The sequence below is a fragment of the Taurulus bubalis genome (genome assembly GCF_910589615.1).
Source record: "Taurulus bubalis genome assembly, chromosome: 19".
Classification (NCBI taxonomy): Eukaryota; Metazoa; Chordata; class Actinopteri; order Perciformes; family Cottidae; genus Taurulus; species Taurulus bubalis.
In genome coordinates this window covers 11,337,883-11,354,623 of record NC_136607.1, presented here as the reverse complement: position 1 = coordinate 11,354,623, position 16,741 = coordinate 11,337,883, and the positions used below count along the sequence as shown (strand labels likewise).

At 41.5% G+C, this 16,741-nt stretch overlaps 1 protein-coding gene across 1 annotated transcript; it reads right to left on the bottom strand.

The window, feature by feature from the left end:
* Positions 1-73: 73 nt before the first annotated feature.
* On the bottom strand, positions 74-10,957 carry slc20a1b (solute carrier family 20 member 1b; the record flags this gene model as incomplete). The annotated part of the gene is made up of 10 exons (XM_079235651.1): positions 74-1,776; positions 2,451-2,535; positions 2,677-2,862; positions 3,062-3,680; positions 3,857-4,138; positions 5,331-5,450; positions 8,972-9,068; positions 9,360-9,445; positions 10,277-10,417; positions 10,609-10,957. 10 exons carry the CDS (start codon positions 10,955-10,957, stop codon positions 1,612-1,614), a joined length of 2,130 nt encoding a protein of 709 aa, XP_079091777.1. The 3' UTR covers positions 74-1,611.
* Between the last annotated feature and the right edge of the window lie 5,784 nt (positions 10,958-16,741).

The following is a 16,741-nucleotide window of genomic DNA, read 5'->3' as shown; positions in this document are numbered from 1 at the left end:
GCAATACTTTGATGGTATTTGTGATTATATAAAGATGCTTTGTATTATAAATTAACAAAAACAAAAGCTAAAAGCCAGTATTTTCCCATTTTTATTTGTTTTTTTTTTCAATCCAGAAATGTGGACATGAGTATGTGGATGTGCATTGAAAAAAAAGCAAAAAAAACTTTCTTTGGTACCTAAGGGAAAATTAAAACAATTAAGGCAACTACAGCAGCTATAGTTCTGATATGCATTTAGTACTGCAGCCAAATGACTCACACACTGGTGGTATGCAACATATGGCCACCAGTATTCAAACAAGAGACCAGATTAGCTCACCACCAAACCACCCAAATAGAGAACTTCCAGTTTTGGGTTCCTATTCTCCTCACAACCTTATGCACCTTGAGGCCTCGCAAAAGAAAAAGAGTAGTTAGAACTACCCAAATGTCTAGTCGGGTGCAAATTTCACAGAAAAAGGAAACATACCGGGAAGTAGCTAATACAGGGTGAACTGGGAAAAACAACACTGAAGGAGGCATTAAGCATTTAACCATCAAAGATGATGCAATCAAGTTTTAACAGGAGATTTGTTTGAGAGCATGTGTTTCCGTTGGTTAACATTCTGGCGTTACATTTCTCAAATTCAAGTAACTAATAATATCAGGCAATTATTTGTGCGCTGACCGAGAATGTAAAGACTCATTACATTCTGATAAAAGAACTGGATTGCAGGTAATCCATCGACTTCAAGGAATTGGTTGCCAAAGTGTGCTGACGTTTATGCTATTGATACAGCATTTCACATATCATTCTGCAGGGGATCATCCAGTGTGTACAATTGGTACGCTTACCATGGTAAACTAGTTTGACAATTAGGTCATAAAGAAAACTCTGCAGACCTGTTTTTAAGTGTTAGAAAACACTATCACCAACCTCTCTGAATTAACAGCCAGTTTATAGTAAATTTTCTTCTATAACAAGAGATGGGGAACAGCTAATGTACCACAGTTTAGGGATACAAGCCAGATGAAAAACAATTCATTAATTACTCAGAATTGAGGAAGAAAAATCAAATTAAAAAAAGCGCACACACAAACTTCTTTTTCACCTAAAAATATTGCTTTTGCATCTACGTTACTTTCAGCATGTGTTATGACTTGAGAGTTACATGTGCAAAAGGCGTATACTGCATCTTAAATTGCTCATTTCTTTCTAATGTGTAACACTAAATTAAAAACTTGACATGGTTGTATTTACATAATTGCAAAGTAAAAAAAATGAAGAAAATACAAAAAAAACAAAATCAGTTGATGCTTAATAACTTGTTACAGAATGATGAGATATGAAAAAGCAAGTCAGAACAAGGAAATGCAAGCTTCCTGCTGGAAATGATGTGACCTAATTGGAACGAACAGCAAATTCTATGTTGAAAATGATGCAGCCAAGAACCACAGGCCCATAATCACAAGTCTTTTTCAAATATTTCTATTTTTTTTCTCCTTTTTCTTCCAAAGTTGTTGGCTTGAGGTAAGCGATATATTTTGGCCTTCCAACTTCACTCCTTTTCTTCTGGTGCGCACTGAAGCGGTTTCTTTCTCCTCCCCTGGCTGGGGTGCAGCCGAATGCTCAAGGGACGCCAAAGATGCCATAGATGAAGATGGCCATGATGGCAGCACTGATCAGACCAGAGATGGGCACGGTCACAAACCACGCCATGAAGATGTTTCTGAAGAGACGCCAGTCCACCGCCTTCTTTGAGCGCAACCATCCCACTGCAACCACAGAGCCCACCTAGAAACATGGCAGACGTCAGATCAATCCCATCCTCTTATTTAAAAACGCATAGGGTTTGGCGGTATAGCCAAAAATTCATATGACTGTATTTTGTAAGATTCTGGCGGTTTCACAGTATTTCTTTCTTGAGTAAACACATTCATTCATTCATTCATTCATTCATTCATTGACGCCCGCCGCCGTAGTTGTTCACCGCTTGCTGGCCAACTGGCATGCTGGGTACATCTCGCCACTATCATGAAACTCCGTCGCAGAGGAGACTCTTCTGTCTCTTCCTGTGCGAGCTCTACCCTGCATGCAGTTCGGCGGTGTAATTTCTTTAAAACCGTGACTGAAGTTCTAACCCTGAGCCATAAGTAGCTCCGTCCACTGCACCCTCAACTAGAGCTGTGAACATTAAATGTTGCTGCCTGCCGAAGAGCGACAACAGTCGTTACGGCATGCACTACCGGTATGACGGATACCGCACAGCCCTAAGCATGACTTCTGCGTATCTTCTAATTACTCGTTTGCACACCTAAAATGTGAAATTTTTATTGAGGAGAAAGTTGCTCCACATTTGGATAGTCTCCCAGACTGGGATCCTGTTTACTGTAGCCTACCTCACATTAACTAGCCTCTTCCCCCGTGTCTCAGTCTAGCTCCCAGACCACAGTGTTTGACCAGCTTACCTTGCAGTGGGTGGTGGAGACAGGCAGGCCAATGTTAGAGGCAACCACGACAGTCAGGGCTGAGGCCAGTTCGATGCTGAAACCACTGCGGGGGAATAAAAACAACACTCATGTCTCTGCCGTAGTTGTGTCTGCGCATGCTTTGCTAAAGTCTGGTAATGTCTGAAGAGGATGTGGGTTTATAAATAAGGAGAGTACTGCTCTGCCCTGTCTGTGGAGTCTATACCTTGAGGGGGTGATGGGAGTAAGGTCCTTGCCCATAGTCTGGATCACTCTGCGACCCCACACCCAGAGTCCAGCGCAGATGCCCACGCCTCCGTACAGCAGCAGCCAAAGAGGTGTGGGTTCATTTGAATTCACACTGCTGGTTGTGTAAACCAGCCACAGAGCTACCAACGGCCCAATGGCATTACTGCAGGGGAAAAAATTTGATTATTTCAACAGATGTCAAAGATTCTGACTTCTGAGTTGAACCGTGATAAGTACAAATGTCATCCATCAGGCTGATGACCGGTAATAACACAACACTGGCTTCAGGAATGATAATAACGCAACATTGGGCTGATGACAGCGTAATCAAAAATAAGTCCTTCAGGAAGGAAGCTGCATACCTCACGTCATTTCCTCCATGAGCAAAGGATCCGAAGCAGGCAGTGAGAATTTGGAGGTATTTGAAGAGAGTTGACACTTCCGGCTTATCAGCCTCATGCCCATCATCCAGAGAGCTTTGGCTGCTTCCTGCATCCTCTTTCGCCATTTCTAGTGTCACGTCAGCCTCTCCAAGAGCTTCAGGAGTTGTGTGCTCTGCCACAGCGTTGCAGTAGCTAGTGTAACTGTCCATACGCACACGTTTCCTTTCCTGACCACCTGACACTGTGCCCTTGTCGCTTTCCTCGTAGGCACGGTATTCCCCTTCTTTATGCTTGAACTCTCCGTGCATGCCGATGATAGCCATGGTGTAGGAGGTATAGCTGTTGTTGCGCCGGATAGGTCGGTCGCCCCCCTCGCCCATGCAGTCACCCACTTTGGCCAGGTGGAGCTTGTGCAGTAGGTCCTTGTAGAGGCCGGAGTCCTTGTGGACCGTGTGGTACTGGCTGTAACCGTTACTTGGAACTTGTGCGGGCCTGTTGAACTGAACCCGATTGTTGAACTGGATCTGGTTTTCCGAAATTGTGGAACCATTGCTTTGCTGGTTGTTGACCTGAATGTTTGACTGATTCTGCTTTGGGGCTGCAGAAAGGGGTAAAAAAAACAACAAAAACAGCTTGTAAGTCTCCTGTTGTATCAACAGCTTGTGTCACTTCATGATTTTTTTCACACGCACACCAAAGGAATTGTATTACCATCTCATACTATTAGGCTACATCCTTTTAATTGCATATACATGGTGTTACTGGCACACTTACCACCATTTGCATTGCTGCAGTCCGTGTCATCAGAATCTCCAATGTCAAACGCCACCCTACGTTCCTTATTATTGTCAACATCGTCAGAATCTCCAATGTCAAATGCCACCCTGCGCTCCTCAGGGGCAGCCTGGGACTGCGCAGGGGGGGTTTGATCGACAGCTGGGTTTGGAGGTGTCGATGTCTCCATGCCAGTCTGTTTCAGGATTGGACAGTGGGCCTCTCTCAGCTCCCTCTTCTCCATCAGGGGGCTCTCTGATGGGCTGGAAGACTTGAGATCTCCTAGTAGGGGAAGAGTTGTAGTGAGATATTGATTGGGTCATGGCCAAATATACACAGTGTACAGCAAAGAAACACCAGCACGGCACATGGTTCCTCTCAACCAGAGCTGTAGGGAGTCACAAGAATTACACAACGCGAGTCAAAATAACAACCTTTGTCCAATAAATACAATGTTACCTGAATTCCCAAGATCCAATAAATGGATCATGACCTTACAAGGAACATATTTATACTACCGCTAGCGGCTTGACTTATGAAAGACGATGAGACTCAGCACAGCCTGAGGCTCACGTAACGTTTGTTTGTGGGTTTAAAGTGAACCAGATACTCTATGGCAATATTTTCTATGCGGTAATCCTAGGAGTATCCTGACCAGTTGGCACCATTGCATCATCCAAACTGGTCAAGGTCAGACATGAAGCCTTCAGTCCCCCTTAGCCTTCTACCCACACATGCAGCGCAAACTCCACGGCAACGCCTTTAGTCAACCCAGGCTTATTTTAGTCAAGGAGATAAAGACCAATTAGTGGATCACTACGACCCAATTACAATTACAGGATGGAGGCAAATAGTGCTTAGTCAGTAAAGGCTGCCAATCCCCTATTACTTAAGGGGGCTCTTGACAGGTATTGCCAATAACAAATATATTAAGAGTTATCTGTGTGACAATTAATTGTTTTATAAACATTACTAGTTAGAAGAAAAACAACTTTTTAATATATGCACACTTGTTTAAGTGGTATTAATGAGAACAACATGTTGAGGCTATTCCCTAGAGATAATTAAAAAAAAAAAAAAAACAGTGCCAATAAATTGTTAATGCAGTAACAAAGAAGGCAAGACTTGACCTGCTACAGGTTAAACCGAATACAAAGCATTGTATCATTAAAAATAACTTCAAAACATTCATGGTGAAAATAAATGGAGTTCCCCATGAACACCAAAACCACACTAGTGGTGTGTTAATGCAGATGGGTTTTACTCTAATCTAGGATTATAGAACAAAACATAGTGACAATAATTTCAGAAGATTTTCATTAGAGCAACTCCATTATGACAAAGTGCAAGGCTAAATCTTGAGTCCAAAGGCGGTGAGGAAAACCATAATTTCAGTTGTCAGCCGAAACTGGTGACAGGGATTTGAAAACTGAATCATCAGGTGACCAAAAATAAAAACATTAACGTGACTTACGTTCAATCTTCTTCTTGAGCCGAGGGCAGACAATGAACCAGACCACAATGGCGGTCAGCACAGAGAAGCCCAATGAGATGAGCAGGGTGCCCCACCAAGGGATCTTGTCAAATCCAAGCACTGAAGGACCGCCAGGTGCCACAGACAGAATCAGATGCACACAAAAGAGAATAGAGAAAAGGCAGATTTAACACACAAGGCAGCAAGTGCTACCTTTCTTGGTGGACAATTCAAAAAGTTGACTGAAATAGCAAACTTAAGGCAAGATACTATTTAAGTAAGTCAACATTGTCAGTTTAGGAGGAACATGTGTTATTATTATTATATAAAATGTAGACTGCACAAATGAATGAAAATTCACTACAGGGGTATAGCAATGACTTCAATAACATCTGGGCTCTAGTGAGTAAGATTATGACGGCATTGCCACATTCTAGTTAAATATGGAACGCATGTGCACCCCTAGATGTGAACAGTTCTGCAACACCTAAAAGAGTGAAAGAGCAAAAAAATGTCACCATGACCCCAAAATGCCCTGCGGACACACTGCACATGACAATTGGTTCCTTAAAAGGCGACATTAATGAAGGTGAAAAGGGAAAAGAAGGGGAGGGGGGGTCCTTCCCTGGAGTCATTTGCTGTAGCAATAAAGACACCCCTCTTGCCAAGACTGCAGCAAAGCTGGTGCAGCAGAGGTACATATAATGCTGCACATGCCCACAGAAAGCAACTATTTACATTTCCCCAGGAAAGCAGTGGTCTTTGTTATACAAAGAGAATGTAAGTCAGCAGTGTGGTTAGGAGAAAAACAAAAACAAGAGCTCCTGAAAATTCCAACAATACCACTTTAGATTAGGTGACCTTGGCCACTCATAATAAAAAAAAAAAAAACAGAAAGAAAAAAAACTCTACTAGCATTGGGCTGCATTAAGATGAACAAAAGAAAACAAGAGCCAATACTAAGTGATTAGAGTCTCAGTCGGTGTGTTAATTTGAGTCGACGGTGCACTCTTTCAACTGAGTCACGCTGCAGCATGAGACTGCAGAGCACCAGACTGATGTTTACTTAGTTACGCAATGGAAGCTAACTCTTGGCAGGACTGGAGCGGCATAAGAGGAAGAGACTGACGGCGGCTCTGTAACAGCTGTGGCTTCTGTCTTTCACTGCGGTGCATCAGCTCACATGTGGTGGGACACCCAGTAACAGGTGGGATACAACGCGACATACTGTGCTGTGGCACCAACAGGAATTCTACAAAATAAGGGTAAAAAAAAACAACCCTGCAACTAACAAAAGGGGCCTAATGCAATTCACATGAATACTCTTTGTCAAAGTAATTGTTGGTAGGAAACTTCTTACAAAATATAAAAGAAAGGATTTAAAAAGCAAGCCTAGGCCTAGCGGTCTGATAAACACTTTCACACAAAGGGGTGAGCTTATGCCACAGCCATGCAGTGGGATGAATGGGACTGGACAGGAAATTGACTTTAACCACGGCTGCGTTCCAAACCCCTCCCTTGAACCTCTGTATCCCATGGTTTACTTTACACAACAACATGGTTTGTTGTCGCTTTTTCCACTACTGCATGTGCATCTCACCGCCAACCTAAATAACAATGGCTTAAAGTGGCAGTTTATGACTCACTTGGCAAGCACCTTTGGTTATTTGTCCTCACTTTTGTCTCAAACTAAGCATAGCACTTAGCAAGAGTAGTATGACTAAGTGACAGCTGCATTAAGTCTCAGGCATGAATGGATCTGTAAGGCCAACGTTCACTCCTGACAATAAGTATCTATCCATGACAATAGGAGCCTCTGAAGGCAGCCAGCCAGTTAAAATAAGTCATGTGTACTAAAACATGTGCATTGGTTTTATGTTGCCAATTGCTTGGTGTCCCCAGAGAAACCAACGCTACTGGGTGTTTGTTTTTCAGATGGTAGCCCAGGAAGAAAATCTGTATCCAGCGAAACACATTGAAGTTCATCAATTGGGGGTGGGAGGGAATGTACTGTCACTATGACACTCAGCTTGTTGAAACATACACAGGTATGCAATACGAATCGTTTAGACATAGCATATGAAACAGACTTTTGTCTGAAGACCAGCAAAAAGGACAGAATTCAGGGCAAAATCTGCTAATTTAGGAAACAGTAACTAGTATTTCTGAGATGCCTAATGGAGTTTAAAGGGATTTCATACAGACTCAGAAAGCACCATGTCTTCCTATCCAAGTGACAATTATTGTATGGAACAGTTTAAGGGAGTAAGAATTAAACCCCAATTCTGTTCAATTCTATTTCTTTAGTAGATTTTCATTTTTCAATGAATGGGGTTGCAGTGGAGTGACAGCACCTGAAATATATAAGGTGTGAAGATCCCAAGTCGCATGAGCCTCATCTGTAAAGCATCGACAGCTGACCCTCAGATTCTTTGGCCCAAATTGCATGCACATGCTGACTTGAGGTCTCTGGCACTGGTGTATGTATTGAGTAAAGGAATGTGCTTTGGGATGCCTGGTGTACAATCGCATCACTGTGATAGGATCCAGATTAGGGAACCAAATGTACTGTACTCAGGTGCAGAGATCACTGCTGAATTAGAGTTCCTGTATCAGCAATAATGAGCTGTTGTTGTGTAGTGTGCCAATGTAGTACACATCTAGAACTTGCCCTGAAATAAACATGGGAAGTCCGGCTTTGGATAATTAAAAAAAATCTGTTAAAAAAAAAAAAAAAAAAAAAAAAAAAAAAAAATCTAATAATGATGGCTTTTCTTATTTGTATTGTCATGCAGGGTCTGATTACTAACCCAATGCTAAACTGGCTCCATTGTGGTCTCCCGGGGCTTTGACAATGAGCTGTGTGTGTGGAGAATTTTAGGACACACTGGGTGTGTTATGGTGTCTGAAAAAAAATGCAATCTCGCACCTTTTTTTTTTTTTAATGTGAGGTACCCAAGTACAGGTCCTCGTGTACAGTGTGTTGAGGTGTGAGGGACTTCACACAACTGTACAGAATGCGCCTGACTAAGCAGGGTTAAGGGCTATGCTGGAACTGCAAGCGCTCTCCTCTCTGCGAGTGTGCTGCTGATGTGTATGCACACCAGCCCACAATATCTGGTCAAACTCTGGCCTGTAGTGCCATTTAATGGCCTAGGCCAGCTAACATCTTGAACTGTTAGGCCCTGTAGAGAGAAGAAAACAAAAGGAGCAAAAGTAGCTCATTTAATGAAGAGATTCTGGAAGATGAAAATTTAACAAGTATTTAGAGCATTACTATACTAATTCTGAGCAGCAATACAACTACTGGCAGTGGACAACTATGACCATTTCCAACATCCTCTTTACTTCTCTTTCCTCCTTCATGTCTGGGCAGACAGTGACGTCAAGTTAAGTGAAATCTTATTTCCAACTCCCTGTTGTGCACGGCTCTAAGACTTCATTCCAGCTATGACCCACATAGAACCACAAACAAGAGAGCCCCAAAAAAAACATGTTAAAATAAACACAGCTTCTGTAAAAAAGGTAAACAGTCTGGTTCAGTCTGGAATACGTGTGGGCATCCGGCTGTCTGAGGGAGCAGTTTATTTTAGGCTGTGGGCAGGCATGCAAAGCAAAATGACTGAAACAATGATACTCACTCGGAGCTCCACTGTACATGATGGAGAACACGTTGATTCCCATAGTCACAGCATAGAAGACAGGCAGCGCCCTCAATCCATTAGGTACAGGGTCTTTCTACAGGGACAAAACGGGGCACACAGTCAAAAAAACAAAGTCCACTGTATGAACAGAGGTGCCCCATTCTGCTGTCAGGTTACAGTAATTGGATTCCAGCTCTATGAGGTGGATAAGGAACGGATTCAGAGCACAGTAGCTTGATTCTCACTATGTGACAAACATTTCCTCCATTTCATCTGGCAGCGGACTAGTGCAGTGTTGAAACAGACCTAAAGCGTATCACCCCGGAAGGTTCTCGTCTCGCTTACAAAAAGGCATACCATCACAATTTGATGAAAGACAGCTTACCTTGTGTAAGATGAACATGCGCACAAAGTAGAAAACAATGGCAGACATTATTCCCGACAGAAGGGGACTCAGGAACCAGGAAGCAACTGCAAATTAAAGAAAATATGAGCCTTTCAGTCAATTCAGTGGAAATGTAATTTGACAAAACATTATTATTATTTATTTTTTAAACTACACACCCTTTTACTGCCTATACATCTCGGCTTTTACATCAGGAGATGCAAGTTGCAAATATTGAGCAACCATATTAATTGATAAAGATGAAGTTATTTTGCTATTTTGGCAACAAAGTCGTCCAAGGACCGGCATGGTGGATTGTTTTATACTTCTTCCGGCAAACAATACATGTTCTTGTTGTGCCCTCAGTACAAACATGTCAAAGTATTTCCAAAACTGAATGACATTCAAATTGTATTATTTTCTGTTTGTTGTTTTTCTAAAACTGGGAAGTTAGGTTTGGCCTTTCCACAGCAGAACATGGACCTGAAATCTCCAATCTAATGCAACAACTTGTGAATTCAGTACAGTCACTGTATTTTCTGGTAAAGCTTTGAGTAAAATTGTGTCATGTTCTCTGATGTACATTGAGCTCATCACATGCCCTTTCTTCCTCACCTGGACAGTCCATTAGAGACTACTGGAATCCCTATTGATTTATATATCAAATGCTTATGATTAAAGTTTAAGTTTTGAAATACATGTGCGTTTTAGGTGTTTTTTTATTTTAATTTAGCTCTGAATCGTTAACAGTCATTCATAAAAAGAGTCGTTGACCCAGTATTGAAGGTCCTCAACATAGACACAACACTGGTAGAGGAATTATCACACCCTGTCATTACGTTAATATAGTCTATGATGTACTTAAGCAAATCACTGAGGACATTTCTAGGCCAGTTGATTAGGAGTGCCTGACTTACCGATACGGAGGAGTTCAAACCACTTGACTCCCTGCTGGCCTCTCGCAACCAGCGAGAAGCCTATAGTTGCACCAACAATGCAGTGAGTTCCAGAGATGGGGAGCTTAAGGAAGGAGGCGGCCAGCTGCCACACAGCAGAACCTAATGAGAAGAAATAAATTGATCACATTAGGCCGTCATGTTGACCTCATTTCAGCTTTTCCACATGCATCTATTTTTGACAATTGACATAATTGTCCAAGCAAAGTTATTCTAGTTACAGCCCTATTCCCCACATCTTGTTCACAGGGTTCAATGACCGTATTTTTAAACAATATGTTGTAGATACTCACCAAACATGGCACTGATAGATCCAGCCATCAACACATGCTCGGAGCCATTGTACATGCCCACATCGATGATACCCTTTCGGATGGTTTCACTCACTTTGGCCCCAAGGAGCACAGAGCCCAGAGTCTCAAACACGGTGGCCAGAATGCATGCCTGTCGCAAGGTGACCACTCCAGAACCAACAGCTGTGCCAAATGAGTTGGCAACATCATTGGCACCCACAGAAAAGGCTAAGACGAAGGCGATGACGAAGCCGACAATCAGCAACCACGTGTACTCCGTCAGAGCAGTGTGGGTCACCAGCCCCACGGTGCTGGCCAGTATTATTGCAGTGGCAGTAGTTGAAACCATGATTAGAGGCTATAGAGAAATTGCTTCACAATCTTAAAAAGGTAATGAATGCCTGTCAAAATAGCTACTTATATAATGCTATTTATATAATGTAATTTCTAAACAGCAGCTTATAAAATTAAGAGGTAACTGGTGAAATAAATAATTAACTTCTTCAAAACTGCCCGTTTTTAACAGGGTTCCTTTATTAACAGTGCAAACTTAACTATAATGCGTTTAACTGGTACTGACCAGAAAACAAGAAGTAAAGTGTGGGCGTATCGCTATCCGGTAATTATACTAGATTTGTTGCTGTGCCTTTGGTGGTGAGACCTCAAACTGATTGAATAGACTGCCATTGTGCAACTGTAACTGCAGATGAGCAGGGGTGCATTCTGAAAAGAAAAGAGACAGAAAAGACCTGCTTTAACAAACAGCATCTTCACGTTCAACCTTCATGTGAAGAGTCACGAAAGAGCACGCAGAAAAGACACTGACAACTACGCTAAGGACATTCATGGAGATCGCCATCTTTAAAAACTGAATAAAATAAACAAGGAGCCGTGGAAAACCAGTAACGTTGAACCCGCTTGGACTGGGACAAGGGTCTCTAGTAAATGTCTTTCCTGAAAACCAAATGGGAAGCCATTTTTGGTAAATGTCGCAGGAAGAAACCGAGGGTTATATTACACGCACGTCATTTTAGCCAGACTTTTCTATAGCTTACTGCCGTTTTTGTTTAGTACTGCCGGCCACGAGATAAGGGGTGCCTTATCTATAGTAGACTTTACAATCGTTATTCTTCTCTACGAGTGCACGTGTCGTCATCCATTCATAGAACACAGCCCCTGAACACGAGCGCCATCTGTTCACACCGCTTCACGGTATAAAACAGAAACCGGTCAGGACTAACGGCAGAGTATTTCCTTTAATTTGAGGCCATGCCCGCTTACACAGCTATTGTGCCTTTTATTCGCAGTTTCAATAATGTTTGATGTGATTTTTGTAGAGAGAAAAAAAGGAGGGGGTGGAACCGGAAGTGACTCAATGTCAGGGAACACAAGCCAGTATTTAGTAAGCACCGTTGTGTGTTGTGCCCTTTGTAAGGAAGTGTGTGCTGGACAAATGGACAGCACCGTTAACCTCATTAATTAACGTGAACGACTATTTACATTACGTTTTTCCCCTTTGAAACTTGGTTAGAGACTAATGTTGACGTTACATAGCTAGTTGTGACGTTAGTGTTAACGGTAACTCAAAATCAACAGCCATAGTCTATCCTAGGTCAAACTAGATGTTTAACCTAACAGCTGCGATAACATTCGCTAGTTCGCAACGTACGCGTATAATTACGTTATCTAGCAACTAATGATAAACTGTTCGTGGTAAAAACGTAGAACAATGATCTCTTTTTCCGGGCTAGCGTTAGCATTAGCTTTACGTTCATCATCGAGCGGAGGGACGAGTTACAGCGTCCAGCGAATTAAAACACAAAGAGACATTTCTTCTGACAGAAGGACTAAATGATCAAACTTACCACACGTTTCAGTTGTCGGTCCTCTGTAGAATACTGCTTTTCTATCCGGTAAGGTAAATAGCGCGCGCACAGACCGTATAGTTACGATAGCGCGCGCGGGATAATGAACAAATTAAACTGATATGGAAACAGAGCCCCTTCAAAAACGATGCCTTGCTTCTAGAAAATAAAAGCTACCACTTCAAAGGCTATTGATGACTATCCGATTGGATGGGAAATAACTACAACTCCAGAAACGTCTCCGTTTGAATTAGAGCTTCGCAGCCGCATGTGTAGAACTTGTTAATACCGGTAAAAGGAACAGGGGGGTTCTTTTTTATTGGATACACCCTTCAAGAGCCCCGCCCTACCGGCCAGCTGGAAGCGAGACTTCTCTTTTTTTTTCTCGTCACGCGCTCAGAGGATGTTCGTCAGACGATCCCACCACTATGGAAGCCTGTTTACGAAACACAAAAAATGAGATAAAAAGTCATAATTATGAAATATTAAAGTCGAAATTATGAGATAATAAAGTCGAAATTATGAGATAATAAAGTCGAAATGATAAGATAAAAAGTCATTATTATGAGATATTAAAGTCGAAATTATGAGATAATAAAGTCGAAAGGATAAGATAAAAAGTCATAATTATGAGATAATAAAGTCGAAATGATGAGATAAAAAGTAGCCCCTTTGAGAAACACATGCAACAGCTACATTAATAGCAATGCTATTACTTGTTGAGCTAAAACTTCAACAGTTACGCTTGCATATCGTTTGCATGGTTAGACCAGAGAGGGGATGAAGAGACTTGTGAAGACAGCGCAGATAGGATAAAAGCCAGCGTCACTGAAGAGCATGCACACTTACTATCTCATAATTTAGAGTTTTTATCTCATAATTATGACTTTTGTTTTGTTGCAGAAACGGGCTTCCATACACTCTTCTTTGACAACTTTATTTCCTTGTATATTCCTTCACTTATAGTATGTTAGAAGCACTGATGAAACAAGCTGGTTTGAATCCATGCCCGATAATACGTGATTTATTAGGACCTAAACACGTATGTGAGTTTATAAAATACGATTCATTCAGAATAAAAATCAGCTTTAATGGCCATGTGAGTTTACATATACATGGAATTTGACTCCGGTTTCACTTAGCTCTTCGTTCTTATACACAATATACAATAAACAAGATAAATATAAAAAAATACATTAGGTTCGTTCGAGATGAGCCAGTTCTGCGCAGAATCGATCGGCGGTGATCGGCGTGCAATGCATGCCGGTTAGATTTGTGTCTGACTTGATCCCGACTTGCCCTGACGTCATGCACACGTGGTCAACGATAATCTCACGAGAGGGAGGCGGCCGTCGATTTGAGAGTGCAACAGCTGGCCTAGGTAGGTTTTGTATGGCCCGCCACTGAAGTTAGCTTTACCTCAAAAATGTTTAACATAAAGCCTGCCTGCAGATCTAATCTACATCATTTATAATAATCAAAAAAAATATAATACTAAGATTGACACTTGACACTTTAGGTCTATGCTTTTGATAGTTTTTGGTAACACTGAGGCTATACTTTTACTTAATTAACATTTTGATTGCAGTATTTTGAATTTGTAATATAACAAACTTTCAGACAAAACCCTTATATGCACATTATAGACAACAAATATAACTCTAGTACGCACTGCTTTCCCATCTAAAGGAAACAATGCACCATCAAAACAATACAGAAAAAGGTGGTGGTGATTATAGGCTCGTTCGAGATGAGCCAGTTCTGCGCAGAATCGATCGGCGGCGATCGGCGCGCAATGCATGTCGGTTAGATTTGTGTCCGACTTGGTCCCGACTTGCTCTGACGTCATGGACACGTGGTCAACGATACTCTCACGAGACCAAGCCGGCTGTCGATTTCAGAGTCAGTCGCCGCAGTTACTAGGCTCGTTCGTTAGAGCTGCCCCTCGCCTGGAATCCAGACGAGAGCAGGCGGCCGCAGCAGGAGGCGTTGACAAAAAACTGCAATCAAGTCGGACAGTTGTCAGCTGTCAGCTGTGTATACGCAGGAAGTCACAGAAAAACGTACTTCCTGTTAGTTCCGAACTTTTGTCTACTTGTAGTTTACAGATCACGTTTGGATTTATTATATGTGTTTATAAATATATATTTATGTAAAAATGAGTGTGTAGCTGCATCCTTTGGTCTTTTGATGTCTGCCTGTGAAATACATTACTAGTAGTTTTGATGTGTGTTGTATAAATACGATTTTGTATTAACAACCACACAATAAATGTTTTTAGATCAAACATGAGACTAAAAGTCAATAATCCAGCGTTAAGTATTCCAACTACACATAAAATACGAATTTTCTACAACACGTGGTGTTTGCTGTCAGATCTAAGAGCCAATCAGCTCTCTGATGTGGCGAGAGCCAGGCGTTTCCCATCATGCACTGGGCCAAGCAGTCGATTGAGAGCAACTGCGGCGGCTGACTCTGAAATCGACGGTGACTTGATCTCGTGAGAGTATCGTTGACCACGTGTGCATGACGTCAGAGCAAGTCGGGAGCAAGTCGGACACAAATCTAACCGGCATGCATTGCACGCCGATCACCGCCGATCGATTCTGCGCAGAACCGGCTCATTTCGAACGGGCCTATTGAGTTCAAGAGAGACGTGACATGCTAAAAGGAAGAAGTGCTCAATAAGTAAAGCAAATATGTTTGACTCACAAAGCCAAAACGTGTATTTGCAACATGACATCAACGAGGAAAACAGTTAGAATTCACAAAACACAACACAGAAGGTTATTTATTTAATTAGGCTGACACTGTTCAGCTCATATCATTGTTATTTTATTACGACCTCTCTCCCCCAGTGTCTCTCCTTACTTGACGTCACTTCTTTTGAGGATCATGGAATATTTCCCCGTTCCCAAACCATTGGGCAATAGGATCAAACGTGATCAATACAATCCTTTTTACAAGCAATTTACAAAGGAATGGATGGAAATGTCGTATGTTTCATAACTACTCGATCGAGGGGAGTTACAGTCGCTGTAAAATATAATCTTAAAACTTAAAAAAAAATAAAATTGATATAACTTAAAATAAATATAAATATATATGTTGCGTCTTCTTTAACTCCCTTCTCAGAATAACAGTTACTCACGACGCCTCCTTGTTTACTCCCTTGCCAGTAACCAGAAAAGGGACCTTGAGTTAATGAAAGATAAGATAGTGAGATATCATAGAATATGTGTTTTTCTAGCTTCTACTCAATAGTCCTAAACATGACCTAGTTCAAACATACTTGAAATTACGGAGAGCCTTCTTCATTTCTAACAATGGTAAAATTGCCAAACTCAGAGAAAGGACACGCTGTGTTTGCACAAAGTTCTTTAATAACATATTGTCTCATGGTCTTATGAGGTGCACTCAGTGGACTATAAATATAACATGATGAAGTGCCACAGTGTGCCCTGCCACTATAGAAAACATAATAAAGTACGCTCGATGGTGGCCCTAAAACTCTGGAAACATGATGCAGTGGCACTATAGGCTGCCCATCGTAAACTTTCTGCGTGCGCACTTTCTGCCCACCGCATATCTGATGCCTTGTTTTTTTCCATCACTGCCCCCTCAGACACCTTGAGTCTGGCAACGGTCTTATGATACTGAAATACTTGTTTCATGAGTAGGACACTCGTGATTAATGACATAAGATAAATCAAGGCAAAACAGGTTGTGAAGTATTATTACACCAACTTCGTCAATGTAATATTTGAATCAGAAATAGTGGTGTAGATTGAGAGTTAATATAAATATATAATATGCCCTGTTGTTTAAAATTGTTGACATGTTAGACTGCATGAGATAATTTTAGTATTATGTGCGATCTATGTGCAGGATTATGCAGATGGCAACACTTCCAGTTCTCTGCACGGTGAAACAGAGCCATCTGGCGTCATATTACTGTAATAACATTTTGATAACAAAGATTTCTTTATCGGCTTGTATATTTTTGTATGTCCATTCGGACGATTCAAATGTAAAACATGCTCTCTTATTATAGTTTTCAACCCCCACCTTCCAAACAAACACAAACTAAAGGATAACAACACGTTTTCAACAAATGTTCATATTGAGGAAGTGTTAGAATGGAGTAACAATTACTCGATGTCATAAAACAAATATTTGTCAGAGTTTTATCATAACAGTAATCTGGGTACGTTTTCAAAGTGTTTTTTTTTAAACGTAATGTAACGCAAGGTCACTGCAAGAACAAA